We start from the raw sequence: 21,297 nt of genomic DNA, 5'->3' as shown, positions 1-21,297 counted from the left end.
AATCATTAAAACAAAGCCCAATTTTAGAGAGGCAGAAGTTGATCCAGGTCACAGAGCCCAGAGGGGTGGATATGTTGTGTGAAGCCAAATTAAAAACATCTTGTGATGTGAGGATTGCACCAGAACTCGAATTTGGGGCTGTTTAAAGCCTTGGTGATCACTGTGGGTGCAAAGGTGACTCTGACCCCGTTTCCAGGCAAAGCCAGAGCAGCCATCCCGTGGATGTCACTGCTGTCCCATCCCTGGGTGTGACTCATTCCCGAGGCTCAGGGAGCTCCAGCCATGCAGATTGCCAGGGACAACATCCAGCTGTCCCCTGGATCTCACCTGGAGCTTTGCAAACAGCACTTAGGCACCAAATCATCCCTGGAGAAGCTCTCCTTGATTCACCACCCAGTGCCACTGTGGGATCCTGGCAGGCTGTGACGAATCCGTCATTCCCATGGTGTGATGGGAACACGGTGAGGATAAAAAATTGCTACAAATCCCTCTCCTTTCTCTCCCATCATGAGAGCTCTGCCATCCCAGCCAGGAACAGCCCCTAAATCTGAGTCTCTGCTTGGGAAAAACCAAATGTTTGTGCACACAGGGCTTCAGGCTCTGCGAAACAGGAATTTCCAGTCTGAGCTGCCCAGGAGTGACAGGACAAGGGGAAAGGCTTCCCTCTGCCAGAGGGCAAGGTCAGGTGGGATAATGGGAAGGAACTCCTGGCTGTGAGGGTGGGGAAGCCCTGGAATAGATTTTCCATAGAAGATGTGGTTGCCCCATCCCTGGGAGTGTCCAAGGCCGGGTTGGACAGGGTTTAAAACAACCTGGGCTAGTGGAAGGTGCCCCTGCCCATGGCAGGGAGTGAGGCTGGAATTTAAGGCCTTTTCCAAACCAAACCATTCTGGGATTCTGTGATCCTAAAATACTGCTGGTAGATTTTGTATGAGTTGCCTGCCGGGAGAGACATGGACATAAAATCTCATCCCTGACAGGGAAATCCAAAAGCAATATTTTATCCCCGGAAAATGCAATTTAGTTCATGCCTGTAGCACAACACCCTTAAAAATGATCTCAAACTGAGATGTGACCGGCTCCAGGCTGCCCACACAGATCAGGGACACCAAAGACATCCAGCTGAAGCAAACACCAAAAATGAGCTCAATTTGAAACTCCAAGGATGGAGTTTCCAAGACAAGCAGTGTCTCCCCTGAATCTCTTGGCAGAGATCCCTGCTCCTGCAGAAAGGCTTGTGAGCCAGATCTCAGCATTTTTTGGAGAGGCAGCAGCAGATATTTGATGAGCTCTATGAATAGAGTTGTTGATTCACTGCAAAATACAGGAAAATCTGGGGAGAAAACAAATCAAGTCAATTTAAACTGCTGACACATTCCTGGGTTGGGGAGGGAAATGAAAAAAGTGTTTTGAAGCAAGGCAATCACTTGGTAGCCCCCACAGCAGAATAAATTTCTGATTTGACACTAAGTATATTCAGAATAAAATTACCAAGTGTGATTTGAGAACTGAAAAACCCCCCCTTTTGAAAAATTTCTGGTAATGGAAATATTGGGCAAAAGTTTTCAATGAAGAAAATACTAACATAATCCATTCAATATCTCCTATTGAACTTAAAATATTTAGATATTTTGAATGAAGAATTTATCCTTCCTCTCGTGCTGGGGAACTGGAGAACAACAAAATGAAATCACAGTTCAACTTTCCCCTCCAATTTTGCCAGTAAATGTGAATGCCCAGAGGTTTGGCCCAAGAGATGCTTCAAATGCAAGAGAATTCAGGGAACTGAGGTCCTTTTCAGTGTTGAGGAGTCTTTTAAAAGGCTGCATTTACAAGAAATTATTCTGTTTGTGGGGTTTTGTTGTGACATCAAAAATCAACAGCATGGAAGGGACCAAAGCTCAGTGTTTGAGCTGGAATTCACAACCCCCCCTGGGGTCCCTGAGCAGGAACTGTTGAGCTGTGATAACCCACCTCACCTTAAAAACAAGTTCTGCAGGGTGATTAATTTGCTCTGGGATTATTTACTTGTCTAAATGTCAGCAAAAGATTTTGTGTTCTTAAAAAAAATTCTTCTCAGTGATATTTCTTCAACTGAGAGACTTTGCAGGTGCTGCCAGCACAGTTACAAAGGCTTTGGGCTTTTCATCCAAATCCTTTTAACACATTTTACCAAAAATTCTTCTTTTGGTGCCTTCCATGTGTGTGAGCACAGAGAAGAACTGAGGGGCTTGAATTTTTAAATTTGGCTTTCTCTTATTTTTCCCTTTAAATGTGAACTTCTTACATTTCTGATGCTCATTTGGGACATAATTAAAACAGCTCTCTTGTGTATATTCCTGGAATTGTTACAGCATGTTCTCCACCTTGGAGTCACCATCTCCAGGAATATTCCTGAATGTGCTCCAGATGAGTCCCAGAGTCAGAAGAGAAAGGAATCTTCCCCATCCTGCTGGGTGTTCATGCCCACATTACAATATCATTAATTAGTTTGCTCTGCAGTAATTAGATCCTTTCTGAGGCCAGTGTTTAATGAAAGGCCACCAGGCAGCAGAAAAAAAAATAAATTCATAAATCCATAAAGTCTCATTAACCACTGGAGCCATTGGAGGGAAGATCCACTCCGAGGAGTGAAGTTTCTCTGCTTTTCCTCCTCCTTTAACAGCTCATGGATCCCTGAAGACAAATCAGGGTTGTTTTCCTGCTAACCCCAAACTCAGGATATCTCTGAAGCCCCACAAGCACAGGACCATCCCCTCTGCTCCAGGGGAGCTGTGCTCCATGAAATCCTCAGGGAACAGGTCCTGGCTGGAAGCACTACAGGTGACCCAGCTTTTTCCCTGTGTTTTATGGATAATGATCTCCTGGGCAGCAAAACCAGTCAGGCCAGATGCTGCCCAGCCACCCAAGAGGGTTGTAGGGAGGTTGTTTGCACGGAGCTGTGATAGTAGGGCATGAAAGGAAGTTAAATATGTTTTACTGAGTTTAGATTTGCCATCTCCCAGGCTCAGCAGGTTAATTTCCCTTCTCTTTGTATCCTGGCAGGCTGTACATAACTTCAGTGCTTCCCAGGAGGTTCTTCTTGTAGCCACACAGTAAATGTGGGTTTGGATGTGAGATGCAAGGGGTGTTTCCAATGGTCTGGAAGTTGTGGATATTTTTTTTTAAATGAAAATTAAATAAACGTGAACTTCCATTCATCAAAATTGGAATGGAAAAGGAATATTCATTTAGACCTCACAAATGGAAAATAAGGAGGAAGAGGGCAGGAGCAGAGACCACTCAACTTGGCTCCCAGAGGTCTCATAGGGATGGATATTCCTGACGTGGGGGGTCCTCCAGGTCAACAGAAAATATTAATTTATCAGCCTGAAAATTAAGTTTTCTATATTCCTAAGAATTTAACTCAATCAACACACTGAGAAGTCATTCCATTTCTGCTCTTCCTTAGCTTTTGGTTCCCTGCTGCAAAGAAATAACTCTCCACACTCAAGAGGTTATTGAGAAATTGTTTTATTAAAGCTCAGCCAGAAGATGAAAAGAAATTTAAGAGTGGCTGAGAGCACTGGCATGAGCTGATAGGAACTGCCAGGACACAGAGGGACCTTCCACAAAGGGTCCCAAAAAACTTAACCAGGCCCCAGGCTCTAAATTGAAATGTTTTAGGAAACTCAGGTGGTGATGTGGGGACCAAAAAACCAGGGCTACTCAAAGTTTCCAGCATTTCCAGCACATGTGGGATATTGGCTCATTTGGCAATGTGCAGGTTGAAATAAAAGCCTGCAGATTCCCCCCAAAATTGTGCAAATCTCCTCCTGGTGTCAGAGCATGGGATGAGCCATGAGGAGCACCCAGCCCAAAGCTGACCCACTGCCTGACAAACCACCAATGACCAAAACACAGCATGAATGCACCAAATAACCCCAAGGGAGCAGAAATTGGAGGAAGTGGGGAGAATCACGACTGAGATGTGGTGGAGGAGCCTTCACAACAGCCTTGACAACATTGAGCCATTGAGTCCCCTCACATGTAACCACAGACCTGTCAAAAATTTCAACAGGCTTTTTGCCCTCTCTCCTTGAAACAGTAACAAAATCAAGAAATATTACAGTTCTGAAATCAGGTTTTGGAGGGTTAAAAGTGCTTTTCTTGGCTGGGTGCTGCAAGGAGATGCATGGTCCCTATGATGCCATCAAGGTGTGCAGGGTCCCTGTGCCACCAGGAAAGGTGCTGGTGGTCCCTGTGCCACTGTGCATGGTGTTCTGGGTCCCTGTGCCACCAAACAAGGTGTGCAAGGTCCCTGTGCCACTGAGCAAGTTGTGCATGCTCTTTACATTATTACACAAGGTGTGCAGGGTCCCTGTGCCACCAGGAAAGGTGCTGGTGGTCCTTGTGCCACCGTGCAAGAGGTTCCTGGTCCTTGTGCTTCCAGGCAAGGTGTGAATGGTTATTCCATCACTGTGCAAGGTGCAACTGGTCCCTGTGCTGCCATCTAAGGTGTGCATGGTCCCTGTGCCATCAGGAATGGTGTGCACGGTCCCTGTGCCATCAGGAATGGTGTGCACAGTCCCTGTGCCATCAGGAATGGTGTGCACAGTCCCTGTGCCATCAGGAATGGTGTGCATGGTCCTTGTGCCATCAGGGAAGGTGTGCATGGTCCTTGTGCCATTAGGGAAGGTGTGCATGGTCCCTGTGCCATCAGGGAAGGTGTGTGTGATCCCCATGCTGCCATGTGAGGTGTGCACAGACCCTGCATCCCTGAGCAAGTTGTGCATGGTCTCTGTGCCATCAAGGAAGGTGTGCATGGCCCTTACAGAATTATACGAGGTCCTTGCACCATCATACAAGGTGTCCCGCTTCTCTTGGAACCCCAAGGTGTCCCACATCTCCTGCCCTGCTGTTTGGGGAGCACAGGACAGCCTCTCTCCCACCAGACACCGCTTCTCGCCCAGCGCGGGGTGCATCCCCGAGCTCTGCTGCAATCCCCCCGCAGCCCCGGCTCAGCGCAGGCCCCGGCCGGGGCAGGGCAGGCAGGGGCAGCAGGAGCAGAGGCCGAGAGCCGCAGTCAGCAGGGCCGAGCGCCGCGACGGCCGCTGGTATTTGCCGGCTCTCTTCACCTCGCCGCCCGTCTGGGCCGCGTAGTCGAGGGTGCGCAGGACGTGCTGCTCCACGCTGTCGGCAGCGCCGTGCTGCTGGGCCAGGAGCCCCTCCAGCTGCACGAACAGCCCTCGCAGCTCCAGCATCTGCGCCTCCAGCTCCAGCAGCTGCCGCTGGCGCGCCTGGGCCAGGCCCAGGTGATGCTTGGCCTTCAGCTCCTCCAGATCGCGGCCGACGATGCGAGGCCCCTGGGGGCTCTCGGCCAGCAGATCCACGTCCTGGGCGCCAAGGTTGATGCCCGCCAGCTCCGCCTGCCTCTGGATCTGCTCCTTCAGCCGGTGCCGGTAGCGGCTCTCCCGGGCGTAGTGGCGGGCGAGGACGGCGCCGTAGCGGCGCAGCAGCAGCCACAGCTGGGTCTGGCGGACGCGGGGCCCCGCTCGCCCCGAGCCCCCGGCCGGGGCCGCCGGCAGCGCTCCCAGCTGGGGCTGCAGGGCCGCGGCCTGGCGGGCGAAGGCGGCCCGGGCCGCGCCGAGGCCGCTCTTCTCGCGGGCGATGCTCTCCTCCGAGGTGCAGCACAGCACCGACTGCTGCGTCCTGTCGATGCTCTCCGAGAGCTGCTCCAGCCGCTCCAGCGCCCGCCACAGCTCGGCCGCTTCCCGCAGCGCCCGGCCCACGGGGCTGGCGTCGTCCCCGACGAACGCGGGGTTGTCGAAGCGCGGGGAGTCGTCGTGCGGGTCCCCCTCGGCCGCCGCTCGCTGCCGCAGCTCCGCCAGCCGGTCCCTCATGCTCCAGGGGCTCGGGCACCGTCTGAGGGGACGTGTGAGGCTGGAGCTGCTGCGGGAGCGCTGCGAGCCTTCCCTCCCGGCACCAGAGCAAATATTGATGGAGGAGGGCAGGGCCTGCGTCAGCCCCGGGCCGGACACCGCCGGCGCAGGGAAGGGTTTGTCCCGGGCAGAGCGGGAGGAAGGCCCGGGCCGGGAGCGCTGCCAGCACCGCCCGCACCTGCGTCACGGGACGGGCTCCGGCTCCACACCTGACCGGCACAAAGACGCTTTTATTCACCCAGAAACAAGGACATCCGAAAGTCCCGTAAGTGCAGGCATGGAGGTGGTGGCCCACTCGGCACCCCCGGCCTTCGAAACGGCTCCGAATTGGCACCGGCCTCACAATGTGCCCAAACGCAGCTCCTGGATGTACCAAATGGAGGGAAATGACACAGAGTCACTGCCTCTGCCAAGGTGGGAGGGACCCACAGGGATCACGGAGCTCCCGGCCATACAGCACCATACCCCAAAATCCCACCCTGGGCCTGAGGCGCTGCCCGAACGCTCCTGGAGCTCGGGACGTTCCTGTTGTGAGCTGGAAAGGTGCGATGGACCCAAACCTTGGCCTATCCCTGGTGAGCATGGACTCAAAAAGGTGCTCTTGGAGTTTTCCAGGCTGGAAATGAGCCTTGGGATGACCCAGCTGTCCCACACAGCATTGCAAGGCAGTGTTCACTCGCTGCTGCAATGCATAGAAATCACAGCTATGTTGTAAGACATCTATAAAAAAATACCTTTAAAAAGGTACTGCTACAAAATGCATTTCCAAAGTGCATGGGAAAAATAGTTGTTTCTCTACCATTCCGGTGTTTTTTATAATGTATTTTATAACATGTATTTTATATTATGTATTATCACATATGACCTAAACATGATGATATATGATATAAAGTATATACCAAGTATGATATATCAAATCAATATATTATCGACAGAGGGACAGCCATGGGAGGTTTAGCAAAGGTCAAGCACCTCTGAAGGGAGTGGAATTCCTTCCCTCTAATGCCATCTGATGGATGTACATAAAGGGGGGTCCAGCATCTCTGCAAAACAAGTTTAATTTTGTTCTCTCTAACCATCAAGGCCAAGGAAAAAATAAAAAAAAGCCCTTTTGTCCCTGGGTTTTGGAGAATGAGTGCATGTTAAAAAGGAAATATTCATTCCCATCAGAGAGGAAATGCCACTGGAATCAGCGCAATGAAGTGAAATGTCAAATAAGTGAGCAGATTAATGAGGGGAAAAGTCAAAATAGAATGACAGAATCCCAGAATTGTTAATGTTGCAAAAGGCCTCCCAGACCTGTGCCCAACCCCACCTTGTCACCAGCCCAGAGCACTGAGTGCCACCTCCAGTGGACACCTCCATGGGTGAGGACTCCAAACCTCCCTAGGCAGCCCCTTCCAGTGCCTGACCACCCTCTCCAGGAAGAAATTCCTCCTGAGTTTATTTCATATAATATTCCATATAATATTCCATATTGCCAGCACCTGCCCTCAAGCTGAGCATGGAGCACCCCTGGCAGCTCTACACCAACCCAGCCCCATCCACCCCAAAAATCCCTGTTCAAACAATGTTAGCACTCCTATTTAACAAGGGCAAGAACAGAGGAGTAATTCCTTGTTTCCCATGAAATATCCCTTAGGTAACAGGCACAACCTTCTCCTGGAGCCGAGTCACCCCCTGAACCCACCCGTGACCCACAGTGGCTGAGGGTCCTCACCCAGAGCCTCCTCCTCTTCCTCCCCTGCTCCCTTCATGGCATTTTTAGCCATTTGACAGCACTTTTAGGCATTTTCCCTTCTTTTTCCAAGAAATCATTAGCTGCTCCTATCCTTTTTTCCCAGAGAAATGGTATTTTGGAGCCAGATCGGATGGTGATAGGGGTGAAGGCCTCCATCCCATCCTGTTCAAGACCTTCACAGTGTATAAAAGCTTCTCTATCCATATATAAAGTTTCTATATCCATATATAAAGTTTCTATATCCAGTTTATAAAACTTCCAATTAAACCTCCATTTTACCTACTTTTTTTTTTTTTTTTTTTTACCTTTTAATGTCTCACCTACTCAGGAAGCAATGCAAAACCAAAGTAAGAGTTTCTCTTTTTATTTTTTTTTATTAAGACAATCCCACAGCTGGAAAATGAAACATCCTAGATTACATCAGTGACTTCAAAAAAACTCTAGAAAAAAATCTTTACAAATTTACATTTGTACAATACAAAAAACTAACAGCTCATTGCATATAAATATTACATTTGGTCTGCCAACATGTGGCATCAAAATCCCTGAAGTATTCATTAAAGGGACCTGAGATAGCGGATGTGAAGATATGGGCATAAATATCACCTGAAAAAAAAATAATATAGAAAGCAGACATAATTCTAATAGTTTTGTGCATTTTTGGAGTATTTTAAATCCAGAACACGACCTGGAGAGCCTAAATCATGTGAATTTTGCTTCGACATCAAGTGGTATTTCTACATGAAATCTGCTCTAATGACTCATGGAGGAATGAAGAGCCTGAATTAATATTTCTACAGATAAATAATCCTCAGACACTGAGTTCTGAACACACCCAAACAGCCACCACTCTCTGAGGAAGAATTTTAGGAAGAGAAACGGCGGATTTGGATTTTACCTGCCAATATTCCAGCAGGATTTCACCCCCCACCCCCCCCAAACAGCTTCTCTCAGACCCAAAACCCAGGAAGATCTGCAGTGCTTGCCAATGAAAACCCCCAAACTGAAGAATTGCTCCTGATTTCCCACTGCTGGAATTATTTCCCAACTATTTACACATTTGCCAGCTCCCCAGCACGGCTGCAGTTACTACCAGGAGTAGTAACTCCAAGTGCTTGGTTTGCCTTGGAAGTCTCCCAGACTCGGATCAGGTATCCACATCCACGCACAAAAATGTATTTCAGCACCATTTTTAGAACACTAGAGTTAAGGCTGTGACAGCAATTCCCACTGGAAATCAAAATTTTTCAGGGATTCGTAGCACAGTTGTGTGAGTTCGCTGTGGGCCGAACACGAAGTAGTAAAAATGTACAAGCTTCCAACAGGTCCTTGCATTTCTAAGACTAAAGAAAGATGAGTTTTTAGACTAAATTTTGCAGGCTGTTACTTACTGTACATAAAGGAGATTTTTTACCATGTGTAAACCTCGGATATATTGAAGAGTTGAAAAGTCTCTGTCGCTCATGCGCAGGGATTTGCTATAATACACATTGTAAGAACACAACAACAGCTCCCTACCTATTAAATATTGAGTTAGCCTTGGAGGGTTAACTACTCCTTCAGGAAATCATCAGCATTTTATAAAACTCTGCAGGATGGTTTTAAATAAAAAGATAAAATTAAGACATGTAAACACACAAAGACGCTTTTAACCCATAAAATCCATGACAGGACGCTCCAGATCAGGACACAACATCCCTAAACTTTTAACTGTTCACTTTTCCCTGGTGCTCACCACTCAAAGATGGAATGAATCAAGTTTTTATCAAAAATTGATGATTTAAATTGATTTTCTCACGTAAAAATTCTGTGATTTGGAGTACAGAGACATTCCTGAGACACCCAGGAGCAGCTTTTCCAAATGCTTGGCAAGGGTCATCTTGGTTTTGGGAGTCAAGAAAGCCTCCAAATATTTTATTTTTTAAAATTAATTTAAAAACTCTCTGCCACACCCCTAGTGCCAGCTCTCTTCCATGCTCTCTGAACCAACTCAGTCCTTCTGCTTCCCCACAGGAGGAGCAGCTGAAATGGACATTGAGGAAAACATTCCAGGAAAATGAAATTACGCAAAAAGGACGCAGAATTTGAAACAGCTAAAAATCCTCCATGAATTATTTCTCCACAATCATTTTTAGTTTTTGTGTCTGCAGGGTGGGGGTGGTTGGGATTAGGGGGTGGCCTCTGCTTGGCTGATGGAGAAAGGAGTGATGGAAAGAGGGAGGAAGGATAAAACTGCCCAAATCCATCCAAGTTCAAGCACCATCAGAAAGGTTTAAATTAAACCAAACAGCCTGGCAGGCCAGCCAAAATAAAATTCATCAAGATATCCAAAGTTTCCAAGAGAATAAATAAATAGCCCATAAAATGAAACTACAGGATAGAGGTGGGGCATGGCAAAGAGGAAAATAAAAGGTGATGGAGAAAATAAAAAAACAGGTTAAGTTTGGGCTGAATCATGGAATTATTAAGGTTGGAAAAGGCTCCAAGATTATCAAGCCCAACCTTCGAACAAATCCCACCAAGGGCCACAAGTGCTCAGTTCCCAGATGGTGACTCTGCCACCTCCCTGGGCAGCCTCTTCCAATGCCTGGCCACTCTTTCCATGAAAAAGCTTTCCCTCACCCAAGACAACAGCACGTTCCACTGCCAAATAAGCTTTGTCATCCCTGCCCTGGTCTGGAGAGAAAGGGACAGTGCCTTGGGGCAGGGAGAAGCTGAGAGTGAAGACACCCAAGATTTCAGCCCTGTCTCTGGAGGATGGAGTGTGTGTGCCTTTCCCAAGGTGTCCCCAAGGTCCTGAGGTGCCCCAGCAGCTCGGGATTGGGATCTGCCAGCAGGATGGGACATCTCAAGGGAACACAGGCACCAGTGCCCAAACACCTACAGGAACTGAGGAGCCCCTGGCCTGCCTGCTCTTCCTCAGGAATCCCATTCAAAATCAGACCTGAAATCCCATTCCTTAGGCAAAGTCTGGAGTTTTTTGTGAAAGACAGCACATTCCTGACTCTGCAGCCTGCCCAGAGCTTGACAGGGTCAGGAGCAGGGAGACTTTTGGATGGTTTAAATCACTTTAAATCCTGCTTCTGCTGCACCTGGTGGGCTCATCCTAAGTTTATCACACCCATAAGTGGCTCCTGATAGGATTTGGGATTTGAGAGCATCCAAGTTCCTATGAAAGTGTAATTATTCCACAGAACTATGAGAAATCAATTGCCCAACTCAGAGAAAGAATCCAGACACAAATCCAAGCAAAAAGAACAGCTCTAAACCCAAGTTATTTGTCATGCTTATAAAAGGTTCACATGCACAAAAAAAAAAAAAAAAAAGCTTTTTTTTTCAATTTTTACACTAAATTCTGCAGTCCCAGCACCCCCTGCTCTAGCTCATAGTCATGGGGCACGGTAATACTTACGCCACAGCAAAGTGATGCTTCATTGGTATCTTCACAGTACAGAGAAAAGATACAGTTAAGAACATATTTAATCTTAATCTAATTGCTGCTAAAATACACCAACTTATAAAATGATTTCTCTGGAATCCCTGTGGTTTCTCTCTCCCCGACCCCTACACAAAATAAATAAGGAATAAGTGGATTTTCGGCCAGTCAGAAATAGAGGAAAAAAGCATTTCTTTTGCATTTCAAGCTTTTCAGGCTTTAGCACAGAACCCATAGTGTTTACATTAGCTCACAGGACTGATCTAAGGGATATGATTCCAACTATGGACTGATGCATACATGCTATTCCTGGTTACCATATGTAAAAAGACCAATCAGTCAAACAAATAATACATTTCTTATAAATATAAATGCGTGTATATATACAGATATATGAGAGAGATGATAGGACAGGTGTTTATAGTTTAAAGCCCAATGCAGAACTAGGAGAGCCTCTGCACTTGGTTTTTTCCCCACCCCCCCCATCAAAATCAAATCAAGTCCAGCAATGGATTACGTCTGATTCCAAACATTCCTTACAAAATTAAAAGTGTAGTTTTTGTAATGTACCATAAACTCATATTAATGAGCAATTTAGGATATACTCTCCTCCATCACAAAACTAAACCTCTGCTTTTATTTTCAAGTCATTTTTGCATCTAACTAGGATTTATTTTTTTTTGGAAAGCGAGATAAAATAGCTAGTGCTTCATATAGAAAGTCAAAAATTAAATTCCTTCTGCATCTGAGAATATACACGGGTCACTCTTTGCTGCCTGAGGTTTTCCAGAATTATTGACCAAGCTGTGCACAGAAGAACTTCAGGATATTGGATGAAAGCTTAAAAAAAACCCTAAAAACCTTGCAAAACTCCACTGGAACTTTGTAGTCTATACTGACTTGCTCTTCTCTGTAACCTGACTCTGAACTGTCAGACAAGAGGAGGAAATTGGAATCCCACATCTATTCCAGCCAGAGCCCAGGAAGGAAGGAAGAGGCCGCTCACCTCCAGCTCAGCCCACGCCACCGCCGAGGTCACCGAGGAGCCAGAGCAGGGATCTCCTCACCAACTGCACTACCACTGCCAGAGGATTTCAAGTCAGCATTTCCCAGGACAACAAGAGCACAGTGCAACAGGAATTCTCTTCTGGAAGCTTGAGACACAAGAGTCAGTGTTGGGGGGCAACAGCTCCCTCAGCACCTCCGAGGGGCCAGCAGGCCCAAACCACATTTCCATGGAGCATGGGGCAGTGGGGGCCAGGCAGCCCCTCTGCACAACCAAACCCCAAACCTGCCCCAAACATCTGCTGCTGAGAACTCAGAGCCACTGCATTTGTTTTCATGATGGCAACACAAGGAAGATAAAGCTACTCACAACTTCCACCCCTCTACGCTCCTTCTCGCCTCTTCTTCACCACGCTCTGAATAACAGCATCTATTTTCTTTTCAGTTTCCAGTAGTTGTAAATAAGAGGTAGCTGAGCTACTATTAAAAATCATGCTTTGAAGAGGAGGAACCTTTCAAATGTTGAAGTCACCCCTTTAGCTGCACAATCTCGATTAATACTATAAAAATATGAGAGGACAAAAAGAAAATAGATGCAAGTAACTTTTGCATTTGGCACCTTTTGTCTAGATATTCATACTTCTCAAGTATTCTCTTTTTAATAAAGTTAATGCACACATAGGACACACCACATCAAAGGTTTGCTACATATTTACAAGGCACCAACCCTTTGTCACTGTTTTTACACGAATAAAGAACCGATAGAAAGCACATCAGGACCCCCAAAACTGTAGTATGGGCATACTTCAGTTCAGCACAATTCCATCAACGTTTGGCCTGGGAAGATTAAAATAATCCAGATCCTTCTTACAATATAGAAACTGTAAACATTTTATAGCTGCCTTTAGGATTGGTGTATTGTGCAAAAGTTATAATTATTACTGTGTCTAAGGATTTATGGCAGAAACCACATAAAAACTCTGTAAGAAGGTGCTATTTCTATAATACAAAAACAAAACGAGGGAGAGAAGTCATAAGCGTGACTCGAAAATGTCATGTTCTTACTGAGAAGCTGGAAGCCTCTGTAATGTGATGAACTTGTAGTGTGTGGGGAAGAATTTCTGTAATTTAAGGCCTAATGACTAAGGCTTGTTTTGACCAATGAAGTGTGGAGATCTGAAGCTTTAAAACAAACACAAACTGACAGGATGGAAAAGCACCACTGTGAAACGTGAGTGGAGTCCCCGCACAACTTGCTTGGTAGAATTTCTGGTAAAATCCCTGCAGTAGAAGGCCATTGAAGTTCTTTTAAAATTGTTCCAAAGTTTTCCATCTGTCAATAATTCCATCCCATGAGATGGCTGACCCTGGCTTTTTCTGTCATTTTCCGCACCCTGCCTGACCTGGAAGTACCAAGGTTCAAAGGATCCTCGGTGTGCACAAAATTGTCATTGTCGGAGTCATCGTTGTACAGGACAGTTCTCCTGCCCTCGTTCCTGGTTTTGATCCGAGGGGGTCGGCTGAATCTCCCTCCAAACACGTTCTCCCCAAACTGTCCCCCAAAGAGGTTTTCAAACTCATCGTCGGCGAGCCGGGCGCGTTTCGCTCTGGTGGCTCCTCGTGAGGCCCCTCGGCCTCCTCGGCCTCTCCTTCCTCCTCGGCCGCCGCCTCTTCCTCTGCCGCAGCCTCTTCCACCTCTGCCCCCTCTTCCCCCTCTGCTCCACCTGCCCCACCTGCCCCACCTGCCCCTCCTCCCTGTCCCTCGGCCCTGCCAATTCCGTTTGCCCCCAGCGAGTTTCCGTTTGATTTTCCGTTTGGGTTTTTTGGATTGCACGACTTTGCTGTAGTCGTGGTCGCCGTCGATGTAATCCTGGTCTGTTCTGGAGGTTGATTCCGAGTCGGAATCAGAGCCACTTCTGCTTTCAGAGCTGGAGCTGGATCCCGATTCCCCACTTTCTGATGAAGACAAAGCAGATTTTTCCTTTAATTCTCTCTTCTTCTTTTCCTCTTCCTCTGCCTCCTCCAGGTGCTCGTCCTCTTCCGAGGCGCTCAGCAGCTTCCTCTTGACACCTGCCCGGGGTTCTCTGCCGTCCCCATTGGTGAGTGGCCCATCAGGACAGTGATCTAAGCAAACACAAAATAACCCCATCAGCATCACACCACAACCAAACAGGACACAAAAAGTGGGATTTGCCTCAGTTGCCTTTGGGATTCTCCTCAGCTGCCTCTGAGGTGTGCTCAGGGGTGATCCACTGGGAGCTACTCACCCTTTATGTGCTGTGGACACAAGCAGGTGCTCTAAAGGGAAAATCTAAACTCTATCAAAGTAAACAGAGTTTTTATCTGGAAACAATGACTGCAAACTCTCCTGAGCAGGGGTTCAATGAAGATCCAGGCAAAAAAAGGAGCCTAGAGTGACCAGGTTGGACACAAACATCTAAAACTCAGTCAGGTGAATCCTACCTGGGGTGCCAAGGCAGGAAAACTCTTAAAATCCATTTCAAAATTGTACATACACAAAAATAACATTCTGCAAGCAGAATTTATTCCCTATCAAATGCATGTTCTCCAAAGAATATTAATGTTCTCCAGGGAATATTAATGGAAAGCGTAACTCAAGAGAGTCAACGACCCAAGAAAGCTCCCTGGGATTTCTGAACACCTTAAATTAAAATTAAATAAAGTGTCTTGCTGGCTTGGGACCCAAAACCCTCCATGTTTTCAGGGTTATGAATCTGACATAAATATCTTCTTTAAGACAGGAGAGGAAAAGCTCACCTGCAGCATCCAGCACCACTACAGCACAGCAGTGTGGACTTGGGAAAGGCTCCAGGGTTCAGGAAACACCCATGTAGTGCCCGCCTTGGTGGAAACTCTGAGTAACTCATCCCAGAGATTACCACACCTGAACTGTCTCCCTTCTATTCACAACTATTTTCTTTTGCATGTGAAAAAAATACTTAATTGTTTTTGTAAACTTTTTGTATCTTTGGTTTCATCTTGATTAATAAAAGGTGAAGGTTTCAGGGTGGGGATTCTCTTGGTTTGCTTTCTGTGAATCTTGAAGCAACTGTAGGAATTTAAGAGCAATCAAGTTTTCCATCTGGAGAGATTTTAAAGGACTTCACTAAAGTGCACATGGAATAATCTGCATTCCACACCTCAGACAAGACACCACAGAGTACAGGAGTAAAGTCAATTCAATTTTTTGGTATGGTTTAGGAAAACATACAATGCTACACTGAGGCAATAATTCCATAAACATCAGATAGAAGCAAGATCTTTCCTCTCTAGTGAAACCAGTCAGTCAAAGCACAGAATCTTATAATTTCTCACCTTGTTTCACTGGTGTAGATTTGCTCCTGACTGGTCTGCTTTTCCCTGGATCTATGGCATTTCCACTCCGGCTCTGTGCATTTGAGCCTGATGAAGATGGCTGACCCTCCAGCTCTTCACCAGTGCCTGAACCTGGAGGTTCTTCTGCTGTATCTGAAACTTCAGACAGGACACCACAAAGGGACAGGGTGATTTTTATGCTCTGTTTACAGGGCTGTGTCTGGGGAGGTTCTGTGTGTCCTGAGTTAACAGCTCAAGTCAGGGTAATCTCACCAAGCTGCTCTGCAGCCATGGAAAGGCAGATTCCTCCAGAGTGCAACTTCAAGTAGGATAAATTTCATTAATTATTCATCACTGCTGTACAAGAGACGCCCATAAACAGCAAGTCTAGGCTTTTGCCACTGGAATAATTCTTATTGTGGCCAAACCCAGGTTCCCAATTCCCCGATCCTTACCCAGAACTTCCCAACAGCTAAACTCAGCTAAAACAACCTACAGACAACACATTTCCAGGACCTTGCTCCTTCTACAGGCAGGTTTTGCATGTGTCTCATGAGGACAAGACTCAACCTGCACAGACAAGCTGCTGTAAGAGAAAGGCTGGATTTTCCTCACCATGAGATGAGACTGAAGAGTTAGTCCTGGTCAGGGGCAATGAGGTATTTTGGTTGGGTTTAGGTTGAATCTTCATTTGCTTCTGTTTCCCTTTTGGGCTGCAAACACAGAATACCCCGAAGAGAGAAATCTGTTATCACCAGACTCAAATATAAAACTGATTTCTCCTGTAGTGATCTCTTTTTCTAAGTGTGATCACACTAAAAATAGTTACACCATGGTACTGTTTGCTTAAGGTGTAAGAGTTTACAGGGACAAGATTTTATCTCCCATTTTAAAACCAAGTCTGTTTACTTAGATAATCTATCAGATGAAGGTCGGGAAGTGTTATACAACACTTTTTTCAACAGTTAAAAAATAAAGAGACAGCTGATCTTTCATTTCCTCCAGAGGGAACACTTGTGGCCACATCATCTTTGATTTACCAGAATTACAAACTACAAACTGAGCATGAATTTATCTCCCAAAAGATCACCTTCATCAGGAAATGAGCAACACTGCTGCTGGTTATTCCCAAAGCACATCAACCCCTGTGCTCTGGAATGGCACTGCCAGCCAGGCTCACTATCCCTGCTTTACCTGGATGCTCTGCTGGTTGAGGGGGAACTGCTGCTGCTCCTCAGCCGTTTTCGGTACCGAGGCCTTTTCCTCTTCTGACATTGCATTGCTGATTTGTACTCAGAGATGATGTTTTTCATGTGATTCTCAAATAAGGCAGAGAGTCGAAGGGTCATGCTGTAAATCTGCAGTGGGGAAAAACGGTCAGGCTTATTAGAGCTGAATAACTCGATGATCAACCAAAAAACCATCACAGAGATGTCCAGACTTTGTAGCACAAAGAAAACATTCACAGTGATGTTCCACTATGAGGTTCTTTACAGATTATTTCCTTCCATGAGCCATGTGTATTCTTGCAACAGAAAGTGTTTTCATAAAAGGATTTAATAACAGCACAAAATATTTCCAGAGTTGAAGAAAAATGGATTACTGGAATACAGTCCCTTTTGTCAATCTCCATGAAGCATGAAAGTGGGCCTTAAGATAATTTGAATACCAAGGGAAAAACAATTGGATTTCATGTCTCCTCACCTTTGTTTTTGCACTAAATCCCTGGTGAACTGTCCTTCCACAACCCTTACAGAGCTACAGAGAAGCAACCCAAAATGTCCTCAGTCCTAATTTCTGTAAACCAGATGTCAAAATCCTTAAACCACTTTTCTGTCCTCTTTCTAGGCCTTGGTTTTGTGTAGCCTCATCCACAATATGTGCAGTTATCAAGTTTATGACCTTGTTTACAGGGATAAATTAATGAAAAATATAAAAGCAACTTGTGACCAGTTTTCTGTTACAAATATTGCAAGGAACAGCTGCAACAGTGACCGTCGTCCCAGATGAAAATGGATGTTAAAAGTCATCTGGGAGAACAGAACAAAGCAAGTTTATAACCACAGGATTGGTGTATCCTGGTTATTTTTATTACACCAAGTAGTGCTTTGCTTTTCAGACCTCATTTCATGTGTCTTATTCATGTAGGGCCAAGATCTTTGTTAAAAAACAAACATTAAAATTGATTACTTACACGAGACTTTTTATTAGGAGTGTAAGCTTTAGAGTTGCAGAATATTAAACGAATATCTTTGTAGAATTCCAAGGGACTGGTGTAGTTTCCTGCTTCCAAGGTTTCTTTCACAGTGCTGAAGTCCATGGGAGTGTCTACAATATCTCGATAATCCTGTAAGAACACACAGGAAGAAAATCAAAGCTCTCAAATCCCCCTAGCATCACCTCAGTGTTCAACCAGTGGCTCAAGTCATTCTTTAACTTTGAGAATTGTTACAGATAATTCCCTGAAAACATCAGCTCATAAAGGGAGAGGACAGAGCCATGCCCAGCATGGATGTTCTGCCAAAGGAGGAACAATTCTGGATGTGGAAGCTGCACTTACAGGGTAAGAGAAGAGATCAACAGGCTGCCTGAAAGGCTCTGAGTCCTCCCGTTCATAAATCAGGTTTAAGAGCTGCTGGCACTGCTCCTTCCAAGCATCAGCACTGGCTTTCATGGGCTGCCTCTTCACTCTTCGTCTCACCTGCAGGGAAACAGGTATTGCTGATGGTATCAGAATGTTCACATTGTTCCTTTGAAGTTCCTACTGATTTCCCAGAATTCTGATTCAAAGCATTCCCCAATTAAAAACAGAAATTCAGGAAGATTAAAGCAGAGCTGATGGCACAGCAAGACGCAAATTAGACAAATTTGTTTAATTTGCCTTTTCTGGTCATATATAACACTCAAACCCATAAGAAACTGAAATATTTCAACTCCAGCCTTGCTGTATTTATCAGCTGCATAGAAATTTGACTGCTAGAGATGTATTTTTAAAATCAAATTTTAAAGAAAAAATGACCAAAGCAGAAATTTTACTCACTCGTCTCTTCCCAGAGGAAGTGCCTGGAGCATCTGAATCCACATCTACTTCTGCCACCTAAAGGCAAAGGGAATGATCACACACAGGCAGGTCTGGGTAACCCTCAGCCACAGAAAAAGGGTTAAACACCAGCCAACGACAACCACAGGACACTTGGCAACAGGAACTACAGCACATTTCAAACTGCACTGAAGGGGAGAAGGTGAGCGAGCATCTTCCAGGAGAGGGAAGTAGCTCAAGGCAGTGAAATCTACCCTGGATTCTACCTGATGTTTCACTCCAGGGATAAACTGATGGGAAATGACAGAATTACATAAGGAAATCAGCTTTGCTGCCTCACTGACAATGGAGAGCTGCTGCCCTTCTGACTGAATAACAGCTCCACTTCCAGCTCCCCTCATTACTCATCCCTCCAACAAAACATCGTGTACTGGGAGAAGATTAAAGACAGGCAGTTCCAAGAAGCATTTTTACTTCAGGGAGCTTATTGTTCCAGGTGAGCCTAAACAGCCTCATCTCCAAAACTCAGTGCAATTATCCATAAAATAAAGACTCAACAAAAATCAAGGTTTCTTTCATGTGCTGAATTTTAAAAGGGAAGAAAATTATCTTACCTCCTCTTCCTCATCAGTACTGCTCAGGTCTTCTGCTTTCACCTTGTTGTAGATTTCCAATATATCAGTACAGCTCTGATCTCTGCAGGACAATGACAAAAACCAAGGTACACAATGAAGGATCCCAGGAATTGGAGCTGTGGGGTCTGTGAGGTCCAAACTCACCCAATAAAGCGGAGCAGGACATCTGTCACAATTTTGGCTGCTTTGACTATGGGGCTGTCTGGCTCGTTGAAAGTCCTGGCATTGTGTTCAATGTATCTCACCTCCCACATCAGGGCAGAGATTCTCCTGAGAAATACACAAAATTAAAGGAATGGGATGGAGAGGAAAGTGTATGTTATTTTTATTCCATGTTCAGAAGGACTCTTTGGTAAAAAATGGAGTTGGGAATTCAGATCAAGCAGAAACAGGTGGTCCTTAGAGGGGAAAATAAGAGCAGGATTTTATTTATTCCCAAATTAACTGGAAAAACTGAGATTTCCAGTTTCCAGCATTATTCAGTCCCCTTCTGGCAACTGCAATACAAACAAAGCCCCTGCTCAAAGGCAGCAGGGTTGGAAACAAAGCAAACATGCTCTGCCTCCAGCACAGAGCCAGGCTCAGGGTGTTAAACCAACACTCCAGATCCAGCTACAGCAGCTTTTGCCTTAACAACATAGCCAGGAGAATTTATTATTCAGGAAGACTCACTTTGCCCAAGGCCAATCTGATCTTATGTAGTTGCTGAAGTGACTTTAAACAGCACTCAGCTCCACATAACAACAAATGCAATAAATGTCAGCTACAAAACCAAACTCACCTATAAAACCTGTTTTCAAGCCGCCTCCTGATGGTGGTGAGGTCAGTTGGATAAGCAACGACAGTGCAATACATGGGATAGGCACTAAGGTCCACTGGAACAGCAAAGGGATTAGAAATGTCTGCAAGACAAAAGACCACAATCACTTAGATGCCTCCTAGGGATGCAATACTGAGATTCTTTTTCATGGTTTCTGAGGTTTCTGTCGAAGAATTCAGCAAAAGCAACACAGAACTACAGCTGAGAATGTCATCACCCACAGGGCAGGGTTCCTCTTCTTGTACCATCTATTCCTATTCTTGAAAAAGCACTTTTTGTTGAAGTATCCCATCTGAGATTTGTGTGCCAGCAGCCAATCTGACTGAAGGGAATGTGGCATTTGCATTTACAACAGGAATACTACAGCACATCATCAAGAAGAACACAGATATGTCCTGGGTGTAAACAGAGGCAGAATTTAAAGCACAGTGTGCTATTAAATGGGTACAAACCAATTACAAAGAATTTGGAGGTGAGGGCATTTAGTGAGGATTTGCTGGGTGGTTTTGAGGGGTTTAATTACATGTTTTGCTCTTTCACCTTTAGATATGACCCACTGGGAAGCCCCTGCAAGAAATGAAGCAAAGCCCCAGAAGAAAATAGGGATTCAGCTTGGAAACTGAAATGTAAAATTTAAAAGGCTCTTTTCAGTAATTTAGTTGAGTACATTTCAAATACTCCACACAAGTCCCAGCACTCCATCCAATCTACTCTTCAGCCTGTGCCACCTCCCTGCTACTGTTAATCCTTCCCCCTTTTCTCTCCAAACATACCGAGGGAAAGAAGCTGCTCGATCCCTCGGATTACTCGTTCACATTCTTCATCTCTGGAATGGGCCCCCCATTCTCCTTCCTGGGGTTTGTAGAGAAGAGCTGTCAGCTCCTCTGGGGTCACAGGAACTCCAGCACCGACCTCCTCCGGATATGCAGCTGGAGAGGAACAATTCCAGAGGGTAAATCCAGAGCCCCAGAGCTGTTTGCTTTGTGCAGGGACAGGAACCCAACACACACTTACTTCCTTCTGGGATTGGTTCCATGTCCCATGGACTCATCCTCTCTCTTTCATTGTTGTCCCAGCTATTAAAAAAAATCATTCAAATGCACAAGTTAGAGCTGAATATATAAACACACCTTTTCTTTACCAGATTTGACTTAAAAGGTCACTCCAGTTAGAAATAAGACATTCCAACTCCCCATTTTCCTCTTGCATCTCCTATACAGTCACTGCACTGCTGTTTATATCAGAAGTGTTGCTTTAGGAATAAATTCAATAAAAAAGTAAATAAATTTTATAAATATTTATAACATTTAAATAAATAAATAAAATATTCAAATTAAATACATATTCTAACATAAATAAATAG

General features: G+C 45.5%; 2 protein-coding genes across 2 annotated transcripts in view; both read right to left on the bottom strand.

Moving 5' to 3' along the window:
- Positions 1–5,000: 5,000 nt before the first annotated feature.
- LOC107203685 (syntaxin-1B-like) lies at positions 5,001–5,882 on the bottom strand. Its single transcript, XM_015625997.3, has one exon. It carries the CDS (start codon positions 5,880–5,882, stop codon positions 5,001–5,003), a length of 882 nt encoding a protein of 293 aa, XP_015481483.1.
- A 2,128-nt stretch (positions 5,883–8,010) lies between these two features.
- Positions 8,011–21,297, bottom strand: part of BRWD3 (bromodomain and WD repeat domain containing 3) — a 41,452-nt gene continuing 28,165 nt past the window's right edge. The window contains exons 25-36 of the mRNA XM_033514031.1: positions 20,949–21,010; positions 20,708–20,863; positions 19,896–20,016; positions 19,259–19,384; positions 19,094–19,175; positions 18,480–18,536; positions 18,000–18,140; positions 17,634–17,786; positions 16,634–16,797; positions 16,055–16,152; positions 15,440–15,598; positions 8,011–14,227 (exon numbers count right to left, since the gene is read on the bottom strand). Of these exons, the coding sequence (XP_033369922.1) occupies positions 13,440–14,227; positions 15,440–15,598; positions 16,055–16,152; positions 16,634–16,797; positions 17,634–17,786; positions 18,000–18,140; positions 18,480–18,536; positions 19,094–19,175; positions 19,259–19,384; positions 19,896–20,016; positions 20,708–20,863; positions 20,949–21,010 (2,107 nt within the window). The 3' untranslated portion in view covers positions 8,011–13,439. The remainder of the gene's footprint in view (positions 14,228–15,439; positions 15,599–16,054; positions 16,153–16,633; positions 16,798–17,633; positions 17,787–17,999; positions 18,141–18,479; positions 18,537–19,093; positions 19,176–19,258; positions 19,385–19,895; positions 20,017–20,707; positions 20,864–20,948; positions 21,011–21,297) is intronic.

The sequence above is a fragment of the Parus major genome, chromosome 4A (assembly GCF_001522545.3).
Source record: "Parus major isolate Abel chromosome 4A, Parus_major1.1, whole genome shotgun sequence".
Lineage (NCBI taxonomy): Eukaryota > Metazoa > Chordata > Aves > Passeriformes > Paridae > Parus > Parus major.
Note: the sequence above shows the minus strand (reverse complement) of the source record. Positions and strands in the feature narration are given on the sequence as shown.

Coding starts and splice junctions, on each gene's coding strand:
- LOC107203685 (XM_015625997.3), bottom strand. CDS start 5,882: ATGAGGGACCGGCTGGCGGAGCTGCGGCAGCGAGCGGCGGCCGAGGGG.